The following is a 27,972-nucleotide window of genomic DNA, read 5'->3' as shown; positions in this document are numbered from 1 at the left end:
CCCAGATCCTCGTGTGGCCTGTTTTCTCATGGCTTTGAGGTCTCCGTTCCAGGGATGCCACCTTGCAGGCCTCCCTGGCCACTGTGTCCTCCTGGCCTTGCAGGGTCAGTGCTGTGCTGTGCAGGGCACAGTCTCGGAGCCACAGCGCCTGAGCTTGACCCCCGGCTCTGCCGTTCATCAGCATGCTGGGACGTGGGGTAAATAGCTCAACCTCTCTGTGCCAGTTGCCTTGTATGTAACTTAGGGCTGTAACTGCCACCTTCATAGAGTCTTCACAGGGAGCAGCTGAGTTCACACAGCAAAGCTTCTAGAATGATGCCTGGCTGTGGTCAGCGTGCTGTTCTGTGAAGCATCGTCTGTTACTGTGACCACCCGAAACACTGAATGTGCTCTGTCCACCCCTCTCACCTGAATCTAAGCTCCACGAGGGTCAGGGCTTCATACGTTCCGTTCACGGCAGGGTCCCCACGCCTGGAGCAGCGACGGGAACGGAGGAGACTCACGATAAAACCCGTTAAACACATGGATTTAGTTTCATCGCCTTATCGTTGAACTCTTATTTACTTCATTGAATTCACGTTCTTAGTATGAAACATTGTTGAAGAAAAAATTAATTCCAACCCATGTTACAATGGTAAGGAAGACTATTCAAGACCAGCAATGGGAAATTGCAATTGGAGAGAAGCTCCAAGTCCAAGAAGGACAGTGGGAAGTAGAGTCAAGGAACAGAGGGGTCAGTGGATGGAAAATTACCCAGAGGAACCGTCAAGCGGAGGGGGATTCTTACTGAAGGCAGGCCAGGTGCTTCCTCCCTCCTTTTCTGTTTCTGGTGCTTTCTGACCGAACGACTTTGTTGAACATCAGCTCTACCTCTCCTATGTGTAATTTCACTGTTCTGGATTTCTGGGTTCCACAAAAGCACGTGGTGGGGTGCGATTTAAGTTTGAATCCTGGCACGCCAGCTTATTGATGCTGTGATCTCGGGTGAGTCCTTCAATTCTCTGACCCACGGGAGCCTCCTGGATGAAAGGTGCTGTGGACTTGACTGTTGTGCTGGGTCAGCGAGAGGTGTGTGTGGTCCCAGCGGGTACCGGACGCTCACCTGCTGCTCTGTGTTAGGAGCTGATGACTGCAGCCCCGGCTTTGAGCTGTAGCTCCTTATACAGCCGTTCCTGTGATGGGAGTTATGGCTAATACAGACCGGAGAGGAGATGCTGCTTTAAGGGAGAAAAAGACTGACAGTCTTCTGGTGTGTGGGCCATAAAAGGGGCCTGTAGTGATGGTCGTGGGCATACGCAGGCGCAGTGGCTGGAAATAGGTGGAAAAGTCAAGTCGGAGACTGAGGACGGAAGGCTTTGAGAAGTTCCTTGAAGTGCATTCAGCAGCTCTGGGGAGCCTTTGAGGGATCTTGAGTGAGTGAGGCTGGGGGCAAGCAGAGATGAGGGACAGGTGGACCTCAGAGAGAGACACACATTACAGGATTTAATAACAGGTTTAAACACTTACGAATACATTATCCTGCTCATAAAATATCTATACCAAAATATTAAATTGTTAATGCCATCGGAAAGCATTTCATTTCCGTGTGTATAGACAAAAAGCACCACTGGTTTTCCCTCCTAACCCTGTTGTGTCCTTTCACTAGAACCCTGTGCCTTTGCGGTGGCCTGGCGGGGCTTTAAGACGAGTGACACGCGTGCTCCTGGCGCTGCTGGCTCAGCAGGCGTCTCTGCTCCAGCCCCACGGCCGCAGTTCCTGGAGGCCTGGAGAGTCCTCTGTTGCTGTGCAAGCAGAGGTAGAGCCGGGCACTGCCCCTTCCTGGAGTCCCCTGGTCCCCTCCCTCTGCGCCCGTTCCCCGTGCACCTAGGGAGTCCTGTGCATCCAGCAGAGACCTCTGCGCCTCCCCTCTGCTAGGAAAGGCCCGCCCCGCTGCTCCTGACCCCCGGGCTGTTTCATCTGGTCCCGGCCAGCCTCCCAAGCCCCCCCCCCCCCCCCGCCTCAGTCCACCCCAGGGCGCTGTGCTCTCCATCTGCCCAGTGACACCCTGTGTCCTGTCCTGATCGCCTGCCTCTCCCACTTCTCCACTTCCTCCTCCCCAGCTCCCTTCATTTATTTATTTTTGACTACTTCATCTTTCAAATTCTCAGACATATAGAAATCCCCCAAATATGATTGTATTGTCTAATTCTGTTGCATTCCTAATTATTTTCACTTTACATATTTGGAAACTGGTATGTTGCTTTGTGTTGACAATGTTTTCTCTTTTTATAGCCTACTTTAAAAAACCGTATAAAATATCCTTCTCCTGATTCATGCTATTTTCTGGAATTACACTTTATTTGATGTTAGTATTACCACTTTTACTTTATTTTTGTTAGCATTTGTTTATCCCTAGTTTTCAATCTTTCTGTTTCATGTTTTGAGTAGGTGTCTTGAAAATAGTATCTAATTTTTTTTAAATGCTCAAAGAACTTTTGAGTATCAATAGGAAGATTCAAGGCGTTCACGTCTATTTTGATTATTGATTTATTTGTCCTAATTTGTCCTAATCCCTGCCATTGTATTGTATGTTTTTGGTTTTTTTTTTTTTTAACTTGTTACGCTTTCTCTTTCTTTCTTTCCTTCTGTTTCTGATGTCTCTTATTTATTTAATTTTATTTAAGCCATAGCCCACCCCCAGCTGTTTTGGAGTTCTGCATTCCAACTATACTTGGCTGGTTGTTTCTCATAAGAATATTTGAAACTATGAATTCCAAGAATTTAATAGTATCTGCATCTCACTGCATCCTTGCCAAGGATAAAAGGAAATCTTGTGCATGCTTTTTGCTTATCTCCTCTTTCCTACTTGAATCCTAGGTTTTTAGAAGTAATCTATATTTTAAATACTAGGTCAGATTCTTTTATTATATCTTTATTTTACTGTCTTTCTGAACAATTACAGTTAATTCCACAACTGCATTATTAAACAGGGTTTGGGCTAATTAAGATTTATTATCTTCATAGTTTGCTGCCCATTGCTTGAATTATTTACTATGATTATTTTTGAAGTACTTCCTCAAATAATATTTTACCCGAGAAGAATGCGTTGGGGTGCTTTCCAAGTCTTTTCATTAAAAAGAATGGTTTTCTTTTGTCTTCACATTTAATATTACATCTTGTTTCAGCTCTGGGGTCATAATTCTTTCCCTCGGGTTTGTACCCTTATTGCTCTACTGCTTTTAGCATTTAGAATTGTCTTTGCCTCCCCGCCCCCCTTGGATTTTCTCCTTCCCTTCCCTCCCTTACTCATACTGGGGGGCTCGTGGCGACTTTCTCTTTGTTTTCACGTTTAGGAACCCCGCAGGGTCTGGGTGTCTGCGGTCGGCACTCAGGGCCTTGATCCTCAGGGACGTTTCCATGGACCTGATTCCTGCTCTTTCTTTCTCAGCCTCGTGACTGTAGGAGCCCCTGGCCATCACGGTTGTGTTTCTCCTGTGCCCTCATCATCTTTCCATACATTCGGGAAGATTACTGAGTTGGTGTTCAAATCAGCAATTTGGTTTTCTCTCCACTGAGCATCTTAGCTGAGCAGCTGTGTTTTTAATTTCCTGTGCTCTTTTTTGGTCCTTAGTTGTTCTCTGTTTTTTCATAGAGATCTTCTCCTGCTTCTGAGGTGACACATCCTCAGATCTCCCTGAACGTACTGAGGAAAGGCCTTTCCCTGGCCTCGCCCAGCTAGCTCCCCTCCCTCTGGGTTTGGATTCCGACCCTCCTGCCGTGTCTGTGATGCTCCATCACCTGTTCTTCTTATGAAGGCAGGTGTGAACCAATCAGCGTTGGTGGCTGGAGAGCCCCCCTCAGCGGCTGTGGGTCTCTTTGCTCTCCCAGGGGGCCTCTGACCACCAAATGGTCAGTGGGGATAAACTCTGGGGGGTCTCAGGCCAAAAGGGGGCCTTCCCCTCCAGGTGTGCTGCCTGGGAACAGACCAGAAGGCCACAGCCCCTAATAGGAAGACCCCCTGCCCAGGATGCTGAGGGGGTCATGTTCTCTTTCTGCACAATGGGTGATTTGTGCCTGAAGCAGAGATCCTGGTGCGACACAGCCTCCCATTCTTAGAGAATCAACAGCTTCTCCCCGTTCCTTCCTCAGGGCTTAGGAAGCAGCCTCAGGACCAGCTTTGCTCTCTCCCAGCACTTCTTCCCTCTACCCCTTAACTGCCTCTCCCCAGCCTTCAAAGCAGACGGAGCAGGAAGAGGGGAGAGCATCGGGTGTGAGCGCCAGCTTCCTGGGGTGCTGTGACTGTCTCTCCTCCTTCCTGGCTCAGGGCGAGGGGCGTCACAGGAACTGCCGGGAAACTTGGTGGAGCTCCAAGGAAGCCTGGCATCTTGTTCCTTGGCTGGAAATCTGCCTGGGGGGTATGGCAGAGAAACTTGGTTGTCATCCAGTTTCTGTTCTCTCTTTCTTGGGGCTAGAATTCTGAATTTTTATCTGAGTACATGGCCTTCTATAATAATTACATTTCCAGCTCCCTCTGTAGCTAGGTGTGGGCACGTGACTGCATTCTGTGAAATTACTTTCACGTAGAAATGATGCGTACTATATATAGGCAGTTGAGCAGGCCCGGGAGGAGGTGGCCCTGCCCCAGGGAGGGGGCTCTGCTCTCCAGGCAGAGGAGCTGGGTTGGAGGAGGGTTGGAGTGGAGCGTGGCCTCCGCGCCCTGCGCCCTGTGCCGTGGCCCGGCTGCTCAGAGCAGCCGTGAAGACGTGGGAGTGGTGGTGTCACAAGTCGCCGGCGAGTCCCAGGACCCGCCCCTGTGTGTCCGAGAGCTCTGCTGCGCAGGGAGCGGCGTCCGCCGTGGCACAGTCGGGGCAGTGGCGGGAGAACAGTGACGCGCCCCCGTTTGCGTCTCCCCAGGTGCACAGTCCTCCATAAACCAGGTGTGGAGGTCCCTGTGGGGATGCTGGTGGCGGTGGGAGCTGCCTTTTTCCCCGTCCTCCCCCAGACGGGGCAGCGGTGAATGCTTTGGCCGCTCTGTGTGGGGGGTCCTGCTGGAGTCCCTCGTCCCCAGCTTCTCTCTCTGCTCACCCTGTCGGTGGGATCCGGGGCTGGGGTGGCCCGCCTTGCCCCTCAGCATCTCGGCGAGGCGGGGCTTCCGCATCTCCCACTCTGAGCTGTCCGTGGCCCCCCCGATTGCAGAGTGGCTTGTCCTCTCCAGGAGAAGCGTGGGGGCATCACCGTGGCAGCTTCTGTGGCCTGTTTCCCCCGGACCGTGTCTTACAGCCAGGTGGCTGCTCTTACGGGCTTACAGGTCCCTCGGGACTGTGAGGGAGTTCGTCTAAGGCTTTGGCTTCTGTCCGTGTCGTTACTAGTGACTCAGCGCTGGTTATTTTTGCCTGATCAATCTGGTCATACGTGCTTTACGGCGCTCAAAAATTCTTGCGTTTTCTGTTGTCAGATGAACCCTTCTCTGTGTTCTAGGACTGCAGTGGATATTTTTCTTAATTTTACGTTGCTTTGGTGATTTCTTCTTTCAGGGGAAGTCCTCCTGTGCCTTTGAGCCTTGGTTTCCCCTCTGTGCCCTCCCCATCTGTCCAGCGAGGAGCGGCGCTCTGCCCTGGCTCATCCGGGCTCCTCGGGCCTGTTTACTCGCTCCCTCCCTCTTGCACGCTGTCACTGCGTGCCGAAGCTCTGACTGGCATTAAAGACGTCCTTGCGCGTGTGTGTCCTGAGATACTGTGGGCTCCTTGACGACAGAGATTGTGCTGCTTTCATCTTTCTGTTCCCAGACTCTGCACCGTGCCAGCGCCTGGTAATGTGCTCTCCATGCTTGTTGAAGAGTTATTTTTGGTTTGCCTTCTTGATGCCTTGTGAAAATTATAAGCTACAAGTTATGGAATCTAGTGTATCATTTCCCTCATGGGAAGACCGAAACACTAAGTAAGAATTACTCCCTCCTTTTTAAAATTGAATTTGTGTATTATTTAGCTGCATTCTGAATCAAATAGGCTTGTGTGAAAACTAAGTCGCTGTTTACCATAGTGCATCTATGGGAAAATATATTCTGGATTATGGAAAACGACCTAAAAATATACTATCATAGGCAACCTGATTTAAATCACAGCCAGCCTGTATTTGGAAAAAATGAAGCATCATCCTGGTATTAAATTGCACAGAAAAATCAGGTCGCCAGCTCTGTGTCTAGCTTGTGGGTGTAGAGAATACTGATGTAAAGGAGCGTGTGGTGAGGTGTGTTGGTGGTGGTTTGGTTGCTCCCCGTGTGTTATTACTTTTTCCCTGGTGTTAAGCCCATCTCTACTACTTACCGACTGTGACCTAGGCAGGCTCCTTAACTGCGCTGAGCCTCATTTTTTCCAGATGTAAAATAGATATAATAGTAGTTCCTGACTCATAGACTTGTCATGATGCTTAAATGACCGAGTACTGGAAAGGCACTGGGCGGGTGCCCGGCCCACGGCTGGTCCCGGACACTTGCTATTCCTGAGAGTCTCGCGCAGCTGAGCTTCTGTGGCTGCTCTGTTTCTGTTCCTGTGTTTACTCCTTTGCTCAGGGAAGCCTCGCCGACATTCCCCATCTCCACTCCCTGCTCTTTTTCCCTCCAAACCGCTCATCTTATTGGACTTACCCTAGATTTTCCTTCTTTACATTGTCCTCTTCTCCCATCGCTAGAAGGTAAGCCCCACGAGGGCAGGGATCTTTGCTTGGTGCCTAGAACATGCCAGGGTCTTGAAGTTGCTCCGTAAATGTTTACTGAATAAAAACTAAGAGTACTTAAGGTCGATCAAATGCCAGTTTTGCAAATATTACGACTCAGTGTATCTGAAGCAAAAAGTGAAAGTAAAATAAAATGAGAGACGCTTGCATGTCAAAGAGACACTACAAGTTTCGGTGGGTTTTAAACTTTGAGTGTATTTTACATGGATGTATATAAATAGAAAAGAACAGAAAACAGTTGAAAAAGGTTTGAAAACTTCCCTTCCCACATTCAGTCTCAGCCTTCTTACCCCTTGACACGAATGAGGGAGTTGGATGGGCTGTCTTCTCACGCCTTTCCACTCGGGCTCCCTGGCCGTTTCCCAAGCTCCTTTCCTGCCTCTCGAGTAGCACGAAGCTTCTGGCGCAGCCGGGTCTGGGCGGTGTAGGCAGCCACCCAGGGCCCTGCGTGTGTCTCACCGCGGAGGGCGGGCGTCATTTCCAACAGCAGGACTGTTCCGGGCTCCGCTGTTGGCTTGTGGTGCTTCTACCACGTGAAGCAGAGAGAGTGGTGCTTTCAACGTGGCCACTGAAAAAGCGTGGCCTGTTGCTTCTTTGCTTATTCTCACCTTCCATCCCCACCCAGGCCCTCACTCTCAAATTCCATGTCGTTTAAAGCTGAACATTTTTGGAGAGTGGTTTGGAGATTATCCTGAAAGATAAATTGCTTTTATCGAATATCCCTGACAGCTCCCCAGATCACTAAATTAACAGCAGTGAATGGAGAGATAAGTAAAACTAATGCTAGATTCAAGTTTCGTGCCGGGGGTTAGAATCGTTGTGCTTCTCAGGGTCTCAGGAGACCACTCCTTCACCCCTCGTGTCGTTTTCATTTTGCAGTTTTCCTTTATGTAAATTCTACCTTCGTGTAGAAGTCTGCAGATAAGCTGTTAATAAACCTTTGTGATCGTGCGGCACCTCATCCTTATGAACTTGATGCAACTTTCTCTGTTATTTAAGTCTTAATATGTTTTCTGCTCTCTTTAAGGTGGTGAAAGACTAGGTTTCGTGGGGGAGATTGTTGGAGCTTTTCACAGATGGACGCTCGGGACAGCTGAGGGTGGGCAGTTTAGAAGCGTCCCAGTGCTGTGCTCTCTGGCATCGAGGGAGGCACCTCTGCTTACGTTAGACCTGCCCAGACGGCACTTGCGCTTCTCGGGTAGTTAATCTCCAGAGCAGCCATAATAATTTCAGGGAGGTCGAGCAGGTACCAACATCTCATTTCACTTTAGAGAACTCCCAGGGAAGGTTACTTTCTCAGACGTTTTTAAGAACACAAAGAACATCATTTACAGATTACTTCTGATTTAAGACCTTGTCTTACTGTAATAAATCTTAAAGGAAAGTGATGTTCTTTTGAATAACAGAAATGCTGAAACTTGAAATTATTGGCACTCACTAGTTTTCTAGGTCGTCCACTTTGCCAACCATCGTAAATATGCCTAAGCTTTGTGCATCCAGAAACAAAGTGGTCCTGCTCAGAATACAGACCCGTACCCGCGACACCAGGCAGCCCCGAGCCGCGTGCACACACTGACCTGCCCTGCTTCCTCCAAGGCAGGTTCAAGACCGGCAAACTTGTGCCACCTTTCGGCTCTTGAAGACCCTGGTTTTGTAGTCCAGCTCTTCCTTGTTTCCTTGCCCATCACCCTTCCCTGCCTCTCTCCCTCTTTTCACTGAATCTGTGTGTTTTCCGGCTCCATTCCTGACACTGTGCTAGATGCTGAGGATTGAAGAAAGACCCAAGTCTGCACAAAATGTACCCATTCTTTTGGCATCTACTCCGGCTGTGATGTTTCTAGGTGTATTTTCTAAAGACTTGGGCCTGTCTTCAATCTTCATAGTTTGGATTTCACTGACTGTTTTATTTGCAGAATTTTGAGTTTTTTTCAACTCTGTTCTTGTTTCATTTTCCCTTTTTGCAAAAATTATTTCTTGTTTTTAGCTAATGTTATTTTTTTCTTGGTCTCTTTGAGATATATTTTAAAGTCAACTTTAAAGAGATATTAAAGGGGGAAGTATTTTAAGGTCATTTTCAGAATGCGGTATTATTTTCATTTCCTCTGGAGTAAATTCTTTCTTGAATTGTAGATCTCATTGGTTCTCTCTTTAACATTAATGTTCTTTTTTAAAAATTTGATTTGCAGGCTCCTATTAAATAGGAACCTCCCCTCCCCTTCTGTCTTACCCCTTGTTGTTAATGACTTTGTGGTTGCCACCACCCAACCTCTAAAATATTCTAGTCCAGAACCATATTGTGGCTCAGAGCTTCCATCTAGCCCTGATGCTGGAAATCAAATTGGTCCTGTCAGTGGCAAACCTATCTGGCAGATCCTCCTATGAAGATGTGTCTGCTGCTGTGTGCCTCTCATTTTAGACAACTTAGCCTTCTGTTAAAACAAACAAAAATTCATAGTTTCAGGCTGGCAGAAGCAGCTTTTTTCATCTTCCTTTCATGGGCTGCATAATTATGCCCCAGCCCTTGGTCTTAAACAGCAACTATGGCTTCGTCGGTGCTGTTAGCCCTGTTGCTCACGAGAGCTGAAATCCACCCCTGCCTGGTTCCAGCCTTGATCTCCAGCAGGTCCACAGCTGAGCCTCACCTACGGCTTTGTGTTTCAGTAGCTTCCGCGTTGAGTTAGGACTACGCAGCTATGGATTTGAAATTTTCTTCCTTTAAATTTCCTCGTTGCTCTGCTTAGAGTGGCATGGATGGGGGTTGTGGCCTTAAAACATGGTCACGCATTTTACTGTGTTGAAGGCACATGACAGGTATTCAGTGGTGTTTCTTGAAGGGATGAGTAAATAATTGTTTTTGAATTCTTTAAGCTAAGGTGTTTGAACTTCATCTGAAAGCTGTGGGGAGCCATTATACTTTTAGAAGAATGTGACCTGATTAGGTATTATGTTTTGGGAAGATAGTTCTGGTAGGATGGAGGGTGGAGTTTAGAAAGGCCAGATAGGAGGCTAGGAGACCTGTTTGGAGAATATTGCCTCTGTGTAAAGGTCATGAGAGACCCGGTGTTGAGGGGGGTAGATTCACAGAGGACCCCGGGGTCACCAGGAGCAGTTTCAGTGTACTGGGCAGGGTGGCTAGCGATGCCTGGATGTCCTTCACCTTCAAGGCCAGCCCTCTTTCCTGACTGCACCTCTGGTTACGTTACTCACTGGCTCTTTGGAATAGAAGATTGAGCCTTTGTTTCCCTTGTTTCCACTGATCCTCAAATCAGTCAAATGGATGTTTGTTAGATACATGTGTGGTACCCTCAAACGCACAGAAGAGTAAGGGCTGGAAGGGACTTTATTTAGGAGAAGGAAACTGAGGCTTAGAGAGACACATTTGTTGGTTACTGACAAAATAAGGAGTAGAGCCCTAGCATTTTAATTATTATCAGTAACTTCCTGTGTCACTTTCTTCTTGTTTCTCATTTATCTATCACACATCCATAAGCATCTTTTCCTTACCCAAGGGAATTTCTGTCATAACAAGTTAGTATTTTTCTACTTCTGAGGACTCACAAGTTCTAGTTCTTTTTTTTCCCCACTAAACTCTGACTTGGATTCTGATTATTTTCCCCTTTTACTCTGAAATCAGTTTCCTCTTGGTTTCATGTGTCTGTTTCCCTGACATACAGTACGTAGGTGCAGCCATTGTCCCCCCTCCCCTCCCATCCTCGTGTACCTACTTGCTCACATCAGCTCACAGACCTCAGGGGAACAGATATTGACCTGCAGTACAGCAGGTATCAAATTGGACAATATTCAAAAGAAAATAAGACATATATCCTGTCCAACGTGACCTTTGTTTTCCTGTAAAATCTAAAATTTGTACGACACAGCAGTTTCAATGTGGAAAAAAACCATGAAAACACAGCATTTTTTTCACATTTTGAAACTATGTGGCTAATATCTTCTTATACACTTTTTTATTATAGAAGAATACTACTTTAAAGATAATATTTAATACCACTAAACACATACTAAAAACACTAATAACAGTAATGCTATTGTTAATGATGTTTTCCTGTTAGAGACTACTTTAGTACATCTTGCTGAATTGCCTTAATCTTACATTTACATCAGGTTTTTACATCATTTTGTTGTTGTGGGAATGGTTCCTGTGTAGGACTAACACATGGGATTTAGGAAAAAGCACCTGGCGAGGAAGGAGCGGTTTCGAAGTCACCATCCTTTCTGAGGAGATGTGCCACGTTTGGTGATACTGAAATACTTTGCTCTTTTTTATTCGTTCCTTCAAGAAATAGCACTGTGTGCCAGGCACCGGGCCAGGCACACGGTGGAGAACAGGATGGGGGTTAGTCCCTGCCTCTAAAATTCACGGTTTCTTTTATGCATAATCTGCTTCTCAAGAGCATGAAATGCTCCAGAGGGAGCATATTAAGCAAATTGCTTTTCAGACACCACTCAGTTGAAGACAGACTTCTGTTTTGTTAATTTAGTGCTTAATCAGACTTCAGCGAAGGGTGTGCCTCATTCAGGTCTTCTGGACTCCTAATGATCTGGTTTATGATCTTTCTTTTCATATCCTTTATTATTTCACAAAGCCTGAGTCACCGTACCCACTTCCTGGCTTAGAGTTCACAACCGAAGAAATCTCACTCTTTTTAACCCTCTCTGCATGCGATAGCTGCTCTGTTTCCTTGAGCATCTTCCTTGTGCTCTAGGCTCTCTTTAGATTCTCTAGAACTCTCTGTATTCCGGAGGACGTTCTTAAAGCATGATGACCAGAACTTCACGGCCCCCCCCCCCCCATGCATGGGCGGTGGGACACTGCTTTCTGTTCTGTTTCTCTGCTCTTTTGGGGGAGACTCCACGTTTTCTTGGTTTCTCAGCATCAAACCAACGCCCGAGATCTTTGGAAAATACTTGGAACTCTGAGGATGTGGCTCCTGCCACTCTGTCTTTTCCTCTCCTGTCCTAAATGGACCATCTCCCTGGTCCAACTTGAAGGGTCTTGCCACTTTTCCAGCCTTTTCGGCAGCTCCGTGAGATCTTACAATTAACTATTTCTAATGTGACTTTCACTTTTTGGAAAAACAATGAAAGTTGGGAGATTTTCGTAGTCTACCTCCTCTCCCAGATTGTTTTCAAAACATTAAATAAAGACAGTCCCTAAACCAGCCACGGACAGCATCTGCTTTTTGTGTTTGCTCTCTCAGCTTATATGTTTTGTTCCTACTTTGGTTTTCCGTCTGTAAGTCCTCAGTCTGCTGGGGTGGGGCTGCGGGGAAGGGACGGGGCGCCCCTGTCGGCAGATGAGATGGAATTTTTCTCCCACCGGCGGAGTTATTGTAATTACTTTGTTAAAGGCATGTGTCAAGGCCTTTGACAATCTCGGTGAATCATATCCACGATTTGATTTCCTCCTTACTCTTCCTTGCCCGTGTGCTTATTTAGCTCTTAAAGAACTCTGCAAAAGGAACGAGGCAGTATCAACTCCCGCAAGGCCAGCTTTATTTTCTGCTCTGACCCATCTTCAACCGCTCATTGGTTCTGCTCATTACTGTACACTTTGCTAGATTTTTCACCATGAAAGTGACAACCCTCGTTTGAGTTCCCCTCCAGGGGGACTGTCAGTTACCTTTTTATGGATCTGCTGGCATTTTCATCAGAGTGGGTAGACTTCTACAGCATCATGCACGCCCGTCAGTCTCTGTGACTTGTCTGCATTTTAGTTTTTCTCTGAGACAGAGGGCAGCTTGGTATTTACCACTGTTCCACCCACCTGCCTCAAATAGCAGTTCGGGAATGGAATGCCCTTGTCCTCCCCAGCAAGCAGAGGGCAGACTCCCACTGTCTCCTTCCCAGGCCCCTGCCCCCTGCCGCCTGGTTTCCCAGCAGCCTTCTCTAAACCCCGCTGCACTTCTCATTGACTTTAGATCCTTGTCCTTGGACCCCACTTTATTCTTTCTTGGACATTATTTCAAATTATTCTAGTTTAATGAATGCACCTTTCCCCCTGTTTTCCCTATTTTGGTTGCCAGTTTGCTACACAGTTCTTGTTTGTCTTGAGCTTCTGGGTCTTCTTTCCAGGGCTTTCAACAAAGTATTTTCAACAGAACATCTAGGTCTCTTGTCAGATGTTTCTGTTACCGAACTCAGGTTCGGCTGCTCGCTGCTCAAAAGCCAATAATTCCAGAGGCAAGTGTCAGTAGAAAGGAAAGGAGCTTTCATCAGGAAAACCGGCCGAGAAGGAGAGAGAGAAGGTGGTCTCAGGTCCCAAGACCAACTCTGAAGATTCTGCTCAGCCTTGGCAGCTTTTAAAGGGAAGAATCTCAGTGAATCGTCGAGGCAGGAGGTTGGCTTCTGCATCCTTCTCCATGGTGTGCAGACCCTGACTCTCTTCAGATGTTATCTTGCCAGAGTGATCTGCCTGCAGAGTTGCTAAGGGGACTTCTGGGGTAGAGAGCTCGTCATTCTTTAACTGCTTAATTCTTTGTTCTTCTTTTAATCTAGGAAAAGAATCAACAGGCCACTTAAGTTCTTTCAGGGTTAGAGGGAAACAGAAATGGGCAAACAGGAAAGGGGCAAAAGAGCTGCTTTCATTTCCCCACTGTCAGACGTCATTCCATTTCTACACGATTAGGGGCGAAGTGCGTCTCCTGTACCTTCTTCCTGCTGACATGGGCACCGTGTTCTCAGAGTGGAAGATGACGACATGGGTCTGTAGCATCTCTTTGCTGACAATTTTAGTTGCCCGCTTACATATACGGGCAGAGCAAGCTACAATTATTTTGATGCCCACAAAAATATAGACTATTATGAGCAAGAGTGTTAATCCCATTCTCTCGAGGCCAGTTCTTGGAATTGTGCTGGCCATGGACTCAGTTCTGCTCAAGACGGAGCAGTTATGTCATGACTACAGTCTGGTCATCATGCACTTAGCCTTTCCCTCTGGTGGCGGTTACAGTATCTGTCAGACAGCTCAGGACTGCGCGTCAGAGTGAGTCTCTCCTCCTGTCATGAACAGCTTGTTGGTTTCATAGCTGGGGGCCCTGCAGGGTTCTGCTTGGTTCCATTACTTAGTGAAACAAACAAGCCTTTTGTACATTTCGCCCCCCCCCCCTTAGATAGTTTCTCTGTATTATTCCTTCTAAAATTGATACACTATATGCTATTTTTGGAAGAAAAAGGTCAAGAGAAATGGAGGCAAAAAGGACAGAAAACAGTTTGTCCCACGTGACAGGCTGTTGTCATGGCCACTCTTAAGCTGTGATGACTGACAGACACTTGGACACGACTGTCGCCGTGGGGCTACAGCTCCCTGAGCTGCTTCCCTGCCAGAAGTTCTCTCTCTGCTTTGTCTTAACGAGATTCTCTTCCCGTGGAAAACGGCGACCTGCGTTACTGCACCTGCGCACGTTGTAGCTCCCCAGACCCTCTGAACCATTTCAGGGCATTCTCATTGTTTTGTTGTTATTGCTGTTCTGATGGTCTGTGGACTAAAGAATGATTAGCTATTTAGAGGCAAAGGTTAAGTGCTGAATTCCTACTTCAGTGTTATAGTAGTGGCCGCTCCAACTGTAGCGACAGTAGTCGGAAGACAGCAGTGATGCTTTGTAATAATAGTGGGCACGGTTTCGGTCCTCCTGTGCGCAACCTGAATAACTGCTCAGGTTTTGTCTGTACTGAGGGCTCCCCAAATCCCCATCACCTGAGTGGTAGTGTGCAACGAAAATTAAATCCTGTAGTCATCTCTGGATTATCCTTAACAAATAGTTTTAATCCCTTAGTTAAATGTTTTAAGGCTGTTGGCTAAGTCCCCCTGATTTAGATAATCCCTCTATCCACTCCTGTGCCCTTGCCAGCGTGGGCTTCAGGGCAGTTAGATCATTTCCTGTATGTGTGATCAAAATAATTCAGAAGATTAAAGTTGTAAACATTATAAACTAGGGCTCAAAGCTAGTTTGATTATTCACTTTTTGATTATATGTCCAACTCCGGTGTCATATGAATGCTTTAGTGTACTTATGTGGTTTTGGTACTTAGTCTTGGAGGTCAGGAATCTATCGATGATTCAGACCATAGAATAATCGAAGATGTAACCGTGTGCCTTGAGGTTATGTGCATCAGACCCCGACATGGCGAAGGGAGCTTGTTAATGGGGGAGGTGGGTTCTGACTGAGACTGGGGGCTTTTCTTCTCGAAGCACATTCTAAAATACTGGAATCTGTCACCGCCACCAATAGAGACACCCTTGCCCTTTCTTAGGCTGTCGACTTCCGCAATCTGACGAAGCCTGTGGATATTCTCAGGATAAGTTCGTTACAAGTATTGTAACACAAAGCGTAACACTGAGGATTACAGAGGAAACTGACTCGATTCATATGTTCACATCACAGTATTTAAAAGCCAGGCTTGTGATCCAGCGATGTGACAACGTAGCACAGCGTACAGCAGAGCCTGAGGTGGGTCCGATAACCCCTGAGCCTCCAGACGGGTAGAGTGACACTGAGAGGCCCCCAGCAACCCTGCCCCCGTCGCAGACAGCGTGAGTGCCACCTGGTGCTGTTACTCTGGGGATCGTTGCCTGCACTCAAACCTGAAGGAAGTTCTAAACCTCAGGTAGACTTTAGTGAAAATGAAGATGTCTGGTTTCTCACCCCAACCCCCTTGCCCCCTTCAATTCTATCCGGGGACCCTGTGGACCCTTGGCCAACTGTCCCAGTGTGATTAATTTCACAGGTAGGCTTGCGTCTTACTTCTGCTTGCCTATAAGGAATCTCTAGAAAAACTAGATCGTTACTCTCAGTGCCCTTGTCCCATGTGAAAATCATGGCAGGTTTTTGTTTTTCACCAGCTGATAAGCCTTTATAAAGTGGGCAGGAAAAGATGTCTGATGTGGCTCATTTGTGATAGGTGGAGTCACAGTATTTGTAAGTTACGATTTTCTGGGAAACCAGGAGTTTAATTGTTATCTTTGTTCTTGAGTTATAGCCTGTCTTCACTGAGAAAGCAAGAATGGGATCAGAGGTTCTTGGAGGTTACAGCAAATGGCGAGGAACTGGATCACTGAAGTGGGGGGAGAACCCAACATTGGCAGCAGTGAAGATTCTCAAACTGAAGGACTGTCCTTGAGACCGTCCTTTCCCTGTCAGTGGACGGAGGAGCTGGCAGGTTTGGGAAGCAATACAGCGTGGGCCTCAGGGCAGAACCCTGCTCTTAAAGAAAGCTGCGCTTTAGGCAACCCTGAGACTAGGGAGGTGGATTAACCAACGTTTCAGTTTGTCTTAATGGATAAGCAGTAAACTTGTGAAGAAATGTGCCCTTCGTCTGTTCCACAAAAGTCTCACGTCCTGCCGTGTGCTGAGCAGTCGGGTGAGAGTGGAAGCCCTGGCCCCGCGTGGGCCGTGGACGGATGGCTGTCGCCAGGTCAGAGTCCTCAGGAGCCTGGGGTGGTGTCTTGTCCAGACACGGTGAACGTTCTGATTCCCCGTGGGAGTTGTTAGTCACCTTGAAGTATTTCAAAAACTTACGAAACTACGTATGAATTTACGTTGGGCATAGGAAGGCTCACACAGACGTCTCCTTTGTTTAGTCTGGCTAGAATTCATCACTCCGGTGGACTAATAACCTTACGATTGTTAGATGTTTCAAATTATCATTATAAATGTTTTTGAACCAAAAATACAATTGCGGTAAAATAAGGAAAAATCATACAAAATTGGGCTTACGAATGTCGGGAGTGAAGGGCTCTGCGCTGGGCCGGGGTGTGAGTGCCCGGGGGGAGGCCGGTTGAAGTGATGCCCTTCCTCTCTTCTGGGGCCACCGCCTGCTGAGCGGGCTGCAGACTGCATCCAGGGCCTCCTCCAGAATGGCCTCTCCTGATGTTTACTGATCAGTTCCTTCTGTTTCCGTCCCTGTCCTCCGTCTGAACTGGAGACTCCTTACCTCCCAGCATGGGCAGGGCATTTGTCTGTCCTTTGGCTCATGCTGCCCCCCATGAGGACGCCCCCCATCTCCACCTGCTCATGTGGGCCGTCTCCTCCCCGAGCCCTTCTTTCCTCTGTCCTGCTCTCCTCTTCTCTAGGTTTCCGTCCCCCGCCCCAGACTTTGTAGCCATCTCGGCCACGCCCCCTCAATCCCTGTGGTATCGCCTTGTGGCCCCTTCACTCCCCTTTCTGACCTGTTCCCGGCAGGCAGGTGAGCAGGACTTCACCTGTGCACTTCTTGTACTCAGGACATGGTGCCCTGCTTCTCCGGGTGGCTGCCCCTTAGACGGGGAGGCGCCCTCCCCAGACCCCTTGGGGAAGCCCTCGGGGTCCCTCCGGGCCGCGCCTGCCTTGCTCTGATTGCCCTTCCGCTAACACAGTTTTGTGTCTCGGCCCAGCTGCTAAGGAACCGGCGGCTCTGGAGGGCGGCTGCTCGCCGAGACCCTGATTCACTTGGAAAGGGATGTTTTATTGTTGTTCTCCTTGATTAATAACTTTCACTTGCAGTTTCCAAGTCCCGGGGAGCAGCGACCGGCGCGGCTGCCTGTGTGGTCCCAGCATCTCCAGCTCCCGTGTTTCTGGGAGTCAGATGCTGCAGGGGCGCCCTGGCCTCTGGGGCGTGTCTTTTCCCACATACAGTTCTTCTGCAGCAACCATCTTCTCTTTTTCTGAGGCGACATCTCTAGTCAGGAAACTGTGGCTCCTTCGTTGGGGTTTTAAAACTCAAATTTGCTGCCTATGTGAACTTCACTGCGTTATTAACTGTATGATAGGGTCATTGAGAAATTACATGTCCACGCTTCAGGCTTCAGGCCATCGCGTTCATTCAGGTTCTGCTTCTGGAGCACCTTCTGTGAGACGGACAGCCTTCTCACTGTAGGAGAACAGAAGAGACAGACACACACACAAACAAGCAAGGCTCCTGTGCTGGGGGGCTTCCAGGCAGTTGACGACTTGAGGGTCACAAGGCGACTGCCCTGGGGAGACCCCTCAGGGAGGGGTGAAGCGGGCCGTCTGCTCTGGACGGTGGAATCATCATTGTTCTTTGCTTCCTTTGGTGTGAGGCCTCGTGCTCTGAGCCAGGCCTGCCGGGACCGCAGCCTGCTACAGTGAAAACACTTCCAGAATTTACGTTCCAGTCTGCAGGCTGTGCGGAAGTGCAGGGCAGACCTTCAGTTCCTGCATCTGGGTCCCCACAGCCCTCGGGGGACCGTTCCTAAATCGTTGTTGTCGTTGTTTCAGGAAAGGCTGTGATTTACCACCTCTCTCTGTAAATGAGGGTAATTCTGGGGATATCTGTGTGTATCTTTGAATGTCGATAAGGGCAATCTGCTTTATATTTGAACTTAAATTTACTGTTTTCCCGTGGCTTCAGATGCCCTGCTTCTTGGAGGCTCTGTGACTGCCCTGACAGCGCCTGGCGGGCGAATGTGTCGGCGACCAGGTCTTTGGTTATTTCACCAACCTGCTTCCTCCACACCCGGTTCCCAGCTGTGGCCTAAGATGGTCTCCTTTGCTCTGAATTGTACATCGCCATGTGGTGGAACCGTTAAGCCTTCATCATATTTGTTATGCTAAAGTTTTGAAAGTTTACGTAGAGTTTCAACCTCGCTCCTTGAAATTTTACCTATTTCAGTACGATTAAATTATCAACCTTCTTCTGTCATTCTGATAGCCCATTTTTTTCTACTAGTTTTTGTAGTTTTATTTTGATATTTGTATGTTTGACATTTAAATCTCAGTAGTTACCATGCTGTCTTCATTCATCCAACAAATACTGGACAAGCGGTGTTTCAGGCACGGGGGCTCCTGTAGAACGAGACAGCATCCCTGCTCTCGGGAGCTTCGTTTTAGTGGAGGAGATGGTGAGTAAGTAATCAGATCAGCGTGAAGGCTGGATAAACAGAGATGAGGGGCTTTGGGCTTTTTAGGTAGACAGGAAGGCAGGGCAGGCCCGTGTGAAGGGGGGCGTTTGCACAGAGATTGGGGGGAGAGACGGACCAGCACTGCACACGGAGGGGACGCGAGTCCAAGGCTGAGGCCGCAGTTGCGGGGGAGGGGCCGCAGTTGAACTTGCTAGGGCTCCTGGGGTGCTTCCTGTGAAAGGGGGCCGGGCAGGGAAGTGGGCAGACACGCTTAGGGTCCGTGAACCCTGAGGGCGGAGGGGTCGTCCAGGCTCCCTAGGGTTCCGTTGGGAGCGTCAGGGGAGTAGGTGCCATTTCAGCAGAGGGAGAGGGGACAAGCGAAGAAGCGCTTTGGTGGCAGCATCAAGAATTCCGTTCGGGGCAGGTGAGTGTGAGATGATGTCCTCAGATGGGAAGAGACATGAGGGCTCTGCTCAGGGCGGGGCGGGCCTGCAGACGGGAGTTTGATTCGGGACAGCTGGTGGGGGAGGGGAGAAGCAGCAGTGCTGAGCCCAGGGCTGGAGAGGGGGTGGCCGGGTGGCACAAGAGCCCGGGAAGCTGCCCCCCACGAGTCGGGGGAGAGCTAGGAGGATGCAGGGTTCCAGAAGCCACGCCAGAAGATGTTTCTACAAGGGGAGGGCAGGACGGTACTTGTAGGCTTGGGTGTTCTGATCCGTCCGTTTTTTGTTCTCCCTGCTGGGTGACATCAGCGCCTGCTCTTGTCCGAGTCCTCAGGCCTCTGAAGCGGTGGCCTGTGTCGGGTTGGAAACACACTCCAGAGCCATCCTGTAGTTTTGAGAAAACGTGGAAAATAATGATAACGATTTTGAAAACTACTCAGTCTTGGCTCGGAATGTAACTGTGGTTCAGTTCAGGGGTCAGAAAGCTTTTTCTGTAAAGGGCTAGATAGTAAATATTTTCACTGCTGTTACAGTGTGAAAGCAGTCATAGAAAACACATCAACCAATGAGTGTGTCTGTATTCCTAGACGCCTTTAGGACAAAAACAGGACAGAGCCAGGCTTGGCCCATGGGCTGTATGTGACTTTCCAGACCCCTGATGCCGTGGTGTATTTCAGAATGACACTTGTAACTGTTAGGGGTTTATCAAGCTGAAAGTACTATTCTCATGTTTTTCTTCTAAAGGAAGCCACTTAATTTGTTACTCTGTATTGCAAAATACTTTGTGGACAGTTGGATTTAATCAGCCAATCCTATTCCCCAGCATTTTAAATATCAAACACACGCTTAAGTTTTGATGGAGTTACCTAAAATCTGTGTACGTGGAGCCACACCCCACGCCATTCCCCTGCCTCAGTTACTTTTTTCAGCCTAAGTGCTTTTAATTCTTTTCCATGGTTTATGTTCTCTGAAGAAGGACCTACTAATTATCTAAACTGGATTCCCGAGCATATGTAAAAGCTTTTAAGTTGTGCAGAGGCTTCTTAATCTGTGTTCCAGTGATTGAGGTTCAGTGTGAACATAACATGGGATCTACACAGCATATGTACCGCTAGCCGTTCTCTTCATGTAGCTGTTTAGTGTGTATACCAATGAAAAAATAGCCAAAGGAAGAAAAAAAACAATGTTTCTTTGCTGTTCAAGCTTGGGTGATCCCATCCAAAGGATGAAAAAAATTACTGGGTATGAATTTATATGTAAAAATATTTAGATCCTGGCTTGACAAGTTCCTAGTGTTAGAAAGGAGCTCCTGGTGCGGGGCTCTTCACCTGCAGTCCGTGAGCCCCTGGAAGCTGTAGGCCACACTGCGTGTGTGCGTGCGTGCGTGTGTGTGCGCGTGGGTGCACGCTTGCACACATGTGCGTTTGTGTCTTGTGCGAGTGTCCGAGGTTGTCATGAGACCCTCGCAGAGTCCGCCCCTCGGGACGGCTGCGCCCTGCTTTCCCAGCCAGCACCTTGCCTGTCTTCACTCCAGCTCTTCTGCTCCTGACGTGACTCTAGGTATAGATCCAAGAGAAATGAAAGTATGATGTGTGAAAGAAGCCAGTCACTAAAGGCCACATATTAGATGTGACTCCCTTTAGATGAAATGTCCAGAATAGGTAAATGCATAGAGACAGAAAGTAGGTCAGTAGCTGTCAGGCTGGGGATGGACGGATGGGAAATGAGCGCCGATCGGTACAGGGTTTCTTTTGGGGATGAGGAAAATGTTCTGGAATTAGATGGTGGTGATGATTGTAGAATGCTGTGAATATACGAAAAACCACTGAGTTGTAAACTTTAAAAGGGTGAATTTATGGTATGTAAATTTTATTGCAATAAACTGTTATGTAAAAAGAATAAAATAGCCCCAAATCTTGCTTTCTTGCCTTTGAAAGATTGTGGGTGAAACATACTTTTTTCTGTTTGTCTCATGGCTGCCTGTGAGCTTTACTGACCTAGAGAACAGGGGTGAGTTCTGTGACCTGAGTCAGGTCCCTGACGGGCAGGCCCGGAAGTTCCCTGAATGCCCTGAGCCAAGGACAAGGTGACAGAAGGAATCGGGGGACACTCGGCCCAGAGAGGGGCTTCCAGGGGAAGCTGAGGCCTCAGCAGACGATGGGGAGTGTGGCCGCGTGTCCAGCTGTATTTGGCCTGTGAATAAACCAGAGACGGAGATTTTCAGCCTTATTAGTTTAGGAGATTTGAATATTAGGTTAATTTGTTTATTGTGCTTAGAAATGATTTAAGAAAAAAGCACATCAGTCACATTTATTTTTAAAGAAAACATTCGAGAACTGCAAAACACTGGGTTATCATTCCTTAACGCCCTCTTCTTAAAAGTCAGTCAACTCAATATGCATTAGCATCTTTCTGTATTCAGTGTGTTTTATAATTAAAAGATATATTATGTATATAGTATACTAAAAAGTCAATCTTGTAGCTTAATTAAAAATAGAAAATAAAACAATTCTTTTTAAAATCAACTGTGTTCTGATCACATGTTCTCAAACTTACCTGTGCATAAAAGTCAACTGGGACTCATTAAAAATGTGGGTTTCCTAGGCCCCCCAAGAGGTTGGTTCCATCTGAATTTTTCAGGGACACCCAGGTGATTCTGAGGAGCAGAGGTTGCATCTTGAAAAGCACGGCCCTAGGGACTTCAGCCTAGAATCAGGAGGTGATGGATGCGGTTAAAGTGTTTCTCATGTTACCGTAGGTAATTAATACCTATTTCTGAAGGTATTTCGCGGCCACTTGATGTTAGAAACAGATGACAGCCGTATTCTGATTCCGCTGCAAGAGAATGATATTTCCTCACAAGCATAATGTTTCAAAGTAGAAGTTGCAGCCTGTTACCCCTGAGGCGTCTCTGTGGCTGGTGCCCGTTCACGTGGTCCCGTCTTCACCTGCTCTTTCCAGATTTCTTTTGACCTGGCTGAATATACTGCGGACGTCGATGGGGTCGGCACCTTACGGCTTCTGGATGCAGTGAAGACCTGTGGCCTTATCAACTCTGTGAAGTTCTACCAAGCCTCAACAAGCGAGCTTTACGGGAAAGTGCAGGAAATACCGCAGAAGGAGACCACCCCTTTCTACCCGCGCTCGCCGTACGGTGAGGATGCGCACGGGCTGGGTTCTCTGTGCTCCTGGGGTGCTTCCGCCTGGGCGCGCTTCCTGGCTCGTGGCTGAGGTCACGTGCTGTGAGAGCAACGCTGAAGCAGCCTTAAAGGGGCCGGGCTTGCCGGTCACACACCTTTGTGTTGTGCTCGCCGCAGGGTTTTTAAAAAAAATATAAATTTATTTATTTACTTATTTGTTTATTTATTTATTTATTTATTTAGGGCTGTGTTGGGTCTTTTTTTTTTTCTTTTTAACATCTTTATTGGAGTGTAATTGCTTTACAATGGTGTGTTAGTTTCTGCTTTATAACATCACTGCAGGTTCTTGCTGCCGTCTCCTCCAGGGTGAAACCTGCTGCACCGCTTTAAAAGGAAAATTAGGTCCAGCAAGATTCTTTTTGCTGAACTGTTGAGGTTGTGCTGAAGTGATACGGCCTGGTGTTTTTGATTCCACTTCCCTGATGAAATTCTCCCTGAGCTCAAACCCTTAAACAGACAAACAAACAAATATGATAAAATTTGAAAGCCGCTAGAATATTAAGCTCCCGTATTTTTCACTTCCTAATTCTTTAAAACTAAGAAAAAGGGGATAAGACCTAAGAAAGGTCAGTTTGATATACTGCACACACTACAGCTGAGTGAATTAGATTGTGAAGGAACGAACTGTGATTATTACAGAAGGACGAAATTCTTAAGTATTTCCTAGTCACGTGATTAACTGGCAAAGAAACCTTTATTTTGTCTTTGGCTTTTGATTCATTTTTTTCCCTATCTTGATACATTACATATTGTAAATATTGCACGTTGTTACTTGTTTAAGTGAAAATGGCTGTCTTGTATAATAAGACACTGTCTTTTATTAACAATCACTGTCTTTTATTTGCTTTTAAAAAATTATTCCAACAGGGGCAGCAAAGCTCTATGCCTATTGGATTGTGGTGAACTTCCGGGAGGCGTATAATCTGTTTGCAGTGAACGGCATCCTCTTCAATCATGAGAGCCCCAGGAGAGGTTGGTAAAGGTACTGATGGGAAGAGAGTGTCAGGCTCCACAGCAGGAACGTCGTGTGTGTGTGTGTGTGTGTGTGTGTGTGTGTTCTGCACGTGTGCTGTACAGACTGGGAATGTTTCACATCTGTTTTTAACTATGTGAATGTCAGAAGTGGTAAATGAGGAAATGTAAATCCAGCCTTAATTACCTATTAACTTTGTTAGAGTTTTTATTCAACGTGATGCTGAGCAGTGTCCCAATTTTACCATTTCCTTTGGTATGTCGCATCAAGTGAGTTTTAACCTGAGTGTCAGGAAGTGTCCTTGGAATGCAAGGAGCTGAGCAGGAACCAGGGCTTGTTCCCCAAGTCACTGTCACTCATGAAGGCTCTACCTGTGGCGTCTTTCTGTTTTTACTTTCAATCAGTTGGATATTCAGTATTCTTATTTTACATTCCATTTAAACAGACATCCAGAAGTTTCTGTGCTTCTAGAGTATGTCTTAAGATACATTTGAAATCACTTCTTATATTTAGAATCATTATTGGTTTTTTTTTTTTTTTTTTCAGAAAATCATATTTGTTTGCATTGGCTTGTTTCCTTTCTGTGGTTGCCATTGAGACCTTTGGCAACATGCCAGCTCTCCTGTGGCAGATATTAGGTTTTAAGTAAGAAAATGTGTACTCCTTTCATTACTTCTGACTTACTGAAGCATGAGAAGTCTTTACCAAACGTGTGCACTCTACAAAGTAAAAGTTATCTGTATAATCTAATTCTAAGAAGTTTTATTAAATTTCACTATCATTTAGCCTTTTAGCTTGAGAATGAATGAGAAATCCAACGTCGTAAGTTGTTTCATGCCCAACAATTAGTAATGCTTATAACTTCGTCAATGAAATTTTATGTGACTGTGTAGCCACGTAATTAAACCAGCAAGTCATGAGGAAAGATTAAAGTGACATTTATACAGGTGTGTTTAGTGGCAATACATTTTTATTTCATAATTGCGTAAGTTAAAAATTCCCACGATGGGCTGTGGAAGCTGTTGTTGGAAAGGAAAGTGAGTGACCGGGCAGCCAGGAATGTTTCTTTCACTCAGCTCCATGGTTCTGGGTGTCCTGACTAGAGGGGAGGAGAAGGAAGGCTTCAGCTGTCCTTGCCTCCGGACTGGGCAGCGGTGCTGGGGATCGACCGTCAGGCCTCCTCAGTCGCAGACGTGTTGGTGCATTTTGTCTGGGTTTCTGTGCTTCCCCCCTCAACTTTTCCACTGGCAAAAAAGAAATACAGCTCAATTGTTTCGGGTTAGGTTAGGATAGGGAAGAACATTTAGTTGTAGAAGAAGAGGATAAATTTAAATGTAACCCCCCGTCCTCTATTTGCATACCTCCTAATGAGAACTGTTTTTTCTCTTTGTTGATGTTAATCACTTTTTAAAAAAATTTATTTTAAAAGTAATATTTCTTTTTAAAAATTAATGTTTTTATTGAAGTATGGTTGATTCAGGTGTTAGTTTCCGGTGTACAGCAAAGTGATTCAGATATAGATATATATAAAATTTTCAGATTCCTTTCCCATATAGGTTATTACAAAATATTGAGTACAATTCCCTGTGCTGTACAGTAGGTCCTTGTTGTTTATCCATTTTATGTATAGTAGTGTGTATGTCAATCCCAAATTCCTAATTTATCCGTCCTCTCCCACCTTTCCCCTTTGGTAACCATAAGTTAGTTTTCTGTGTCTGTAAGTCTTTCTGTTCTGTAAATACGTTCATATCTATCATTTTTTTAGATTCCACATATAACTGATATCATATGATGTTTGTCTTTGTCTGACTTACTGCACTTAGTATGATAATCTCTAGGTCCATCCATGTTGCTGCAAATGGCATTATTTCGTTCCTTTTCATGGCTGAGTAATATTCCATTGTATATATAGGTACCACATCTTCTTTATCCATTCATCTGTCAACGGACATTTAGGTTGCTTCCATGTCCTGGCTATATGTGAAACTGATGTGATACTTAACTGATATCTAATAGTTAATACAGCATTTCTTGAAACTTGAAAATTAATTTTCATATTAAATTAATCTGATTATAGTATTGTTGTTTTGTCACAGTTAATTGTTATATTTTAAGGAGATTCTTTGCCAGACTGAGAATTTCTTCATGGTAGGGACTATATTATATTCTTAAGTCAGCAGCATCTAAAACAGTGCCTACCTGCTAATAAGCATTCAATAAATATTATATAAGTTTCAGGTGTACAACATAGTGATTCACAGTTTTTAAAGGTAATACTCCATTGTAGTTATTATAAAATATTGGCTATATTCTCTGTGCTGTGCAATATATTCTTCTAGCTTATTTATTTTATACATAGTAGTTGGTAGCAAACTGTTTTGAAGTAAAGATTCTGTCTGATATACTTTAGTAAATACCCAGAATTCACTTTTTAAATTTATTTATTTTTATTTATTTATGGCTGTGTTGGGTCTTCGTTTCTGTGCGAGGACTTTCTCTAGTTGTGGCAAGCGGGGGCCACTCTTCATCGCGGTGTGCGGGCCTCTCACTATCGCGGCCTCTCGTTGCGGAGCGCAGGCTCCAGACGCGCAGGCTCAGTAATTGTGGCTCACGGGCCCAGTTGCTCCGCGGCATGTGGGATCTTCCCAGACGAGGGCTCGAACCCGTGTCCCCTGCATTGGCAGGCAGACTCTCAACCACTGCGCCACCAGGGAAGCCCCCAGAATTCACTTGTAATTGCCGCTAGCTTGTACGCCTATGATTGCTCTAGTACTTTGAGTGAGTTTATTTTCTTAAGTAGGTTGAGCATTTGTCTGCACCTCAGCCCTTTCACCCTGTCATCTCGGGGAGCACTTTTTTTCTAGTTGGTGCAGTGGTAAACCTCAGTCTCGTCTAAGGTACATCATCACAAACGCCCGATTAAGTAGAGCCCAAACGGATGCTACTTTTTTGGGACATGTACTTTTTCTCTAACAAAAAACAATTGACAAGGCCCCTTTTGACTGCATGAGTAACATTTCATGAGAATTTGCGACTTTAAAAGGTATGGAAGAAGTATTTTTTAATACAAAGATATTCTAGACCAGAGCTTGGCAAACTATGGCTGGTGGGCCCAGTCCAGCCCACCTGGTTATTTTTGTAAGTGCAGTGTCCTTGGAGCCCGGTCACGTCCAGGTGTTACACAGTATCCGTGGCTGCTTCCACAGTGGAGGCCTGGGGCCTGCAAAGCCCCAAATGTTGACTGTCTGCCCTCTAAGAAAACGTCTGCTGCCCCCCTCCCCCCAGGAGAATAGTTAGATCCTCAACAGCAAGAAATGGTTCACTTGGGTTTAGTATGGGTTTCTCCCGAGGCCGCAAGATAGTCTGATAGAAAGATTTCCAATAAACATTAAAGTCACATTGAGTCAGAAGTTAACCCGCCCGTAGCAGAACTCCTGAAGTGTGTTGTCAGTTGGGAGTTCCCCTGTGCTTTGCCGAAGTACCGAGGGGGCACCCAGGTGACCTGGCAGCTGAGCGGGGCCCAGCAGTCCTCCCTTCAGGACGCGCTGTCACCAGGCTTCGCCCGCAGTGTGTGTCTTCTCTCCATTGCTGTCCTCGGTGGTTCTCTTTAAGGATGCTTACTTTGTTATATGATGAGAAGTTCACAGTAGCTCTGAAGGTAGTCGGGGTCACCTGTGGTTGGCACAGAACTGGCAGTTGGGAATCACTGATCTAGTGAAGAAAGCCATAATCCGGGGACGGGGCCCGTTTCCCTCCGCCATCTCTGCTCATTCTTTCAGTGACGGCTGGTTGGCTCATGTGCTCATGCTTTAGGTTTGCTTTTTAGAAAGTGTAGTCACTTGAGTAACATTTACTGCAAATTAGCAATGAATGATAGTTTAAATTCTAGAATTATATGTCCATAAAGGCATGAAAATGTCTGTATCATCATATGTTCTGTGAATAACTACCACTATGTATTATATAATGATATTCACAGATATTAACATGGTGCTTTTATTCATAAGCACTCAACTTTTCAAAATAAAAAAAAATGTACTGTTCTTTTTAAATTAAAAGCATAGTTGCTTTATTTCATGGATAAATTGTACAAAACTGGACACGTATCTGAAAACCTTTTTCTTCTCCTTTTGTTTCTCCAAACTTGAACTTCTTTATCTGTTTAATTTACGTATTTCTATATCTACATGTACATAAATACATGTAGCATTCTGTTAGCCACAAATGTGGCAGTGGTGCCACCTTTCTGCTGAAAATACAGATTTATATATTCTCTATTTAGGAAATAAAGGCTGTGTTTATTGTCTAGAACTGTTACATTTCTGTGAGGAAAATGTCATATGCAAAAATCTTTTTGCTTTTATTGCTGTTTCTTTGAAAAGCTAATCAGTTAATAAGACTGATGTCACAAAGTTGTTAACTATATAAATTAAACTATGTAAAATATACTGAGAAATTTTAAAATTACTTGAAAGTAGCTCATGAAAAGAAAGTAGCTTCTTTTCAAATACATTGCTTATCATAATAAAATCTGAGATTATTCTACAAATCGGAACATTAAAAGCAAGCCTATTAGGAAAGTTATTGTACCCATGAGCTGCTTTGTTGCATTTTTAATACTCTAAAGGTACTTCTAGAAATATTTTGACAAACTTGTGTAACTTACACATTTCTTCATGTGTATATGGAAATTCACACATACTTCTAGTTTTTTAAATTTTTTAATTTAAAAATATATATTAGCCCATGAGATGATACCCTTTCTTTGAAAGAGCTTTTAGGGGACAAACA

At 46.0% G+C, this 27,972-nt stretch overlaps 1 protein-coding gene across 1 annotated transcript in view; it reads left to right on the top strand.

Moving 5' to 3' along the window:
* GMDS (GDP-mannose 4,6-dehydratase) overlaps window positions 1–27,972 on the top strand; it is a 479,713-nt gene that overhangs the window by 183,364 nt on the left and 268,377 nt on the right. The window contains exons 5-6 of the mRNA XM_061194771.1: window positions 21,970–22,162; window positions 23,076–23,180. Coding sequence (XP_061050754.1) covers window positions 21,970–22,162; window positions 23,076–23,180 — 298 coding nt within the window. The remainder of the gene's footprint in view (window positions 1–21,969; window positions 22,163–23,075; window positions 23,181–27,972) is intronic.

Source organism: Eubalaena glacialis, chromosome 7 (genome assembly GCF_028564815.1).
Source record: "Eubalaena glacialis isolate mEubGla1 chromosome 7, mEubGla1.1.hap2.+ XY, whole genome shotgun sequence".
Taxonomy (NCBI): Eukaryota; Metazoa; Chordata; class Mammalia; order Artiodactyla; family Balaenidae; genus Eubalaena; species Eubalaena glacialis.
This window is presented reverse-complemented; position numbering and strand designations above follow the sequence as displayed.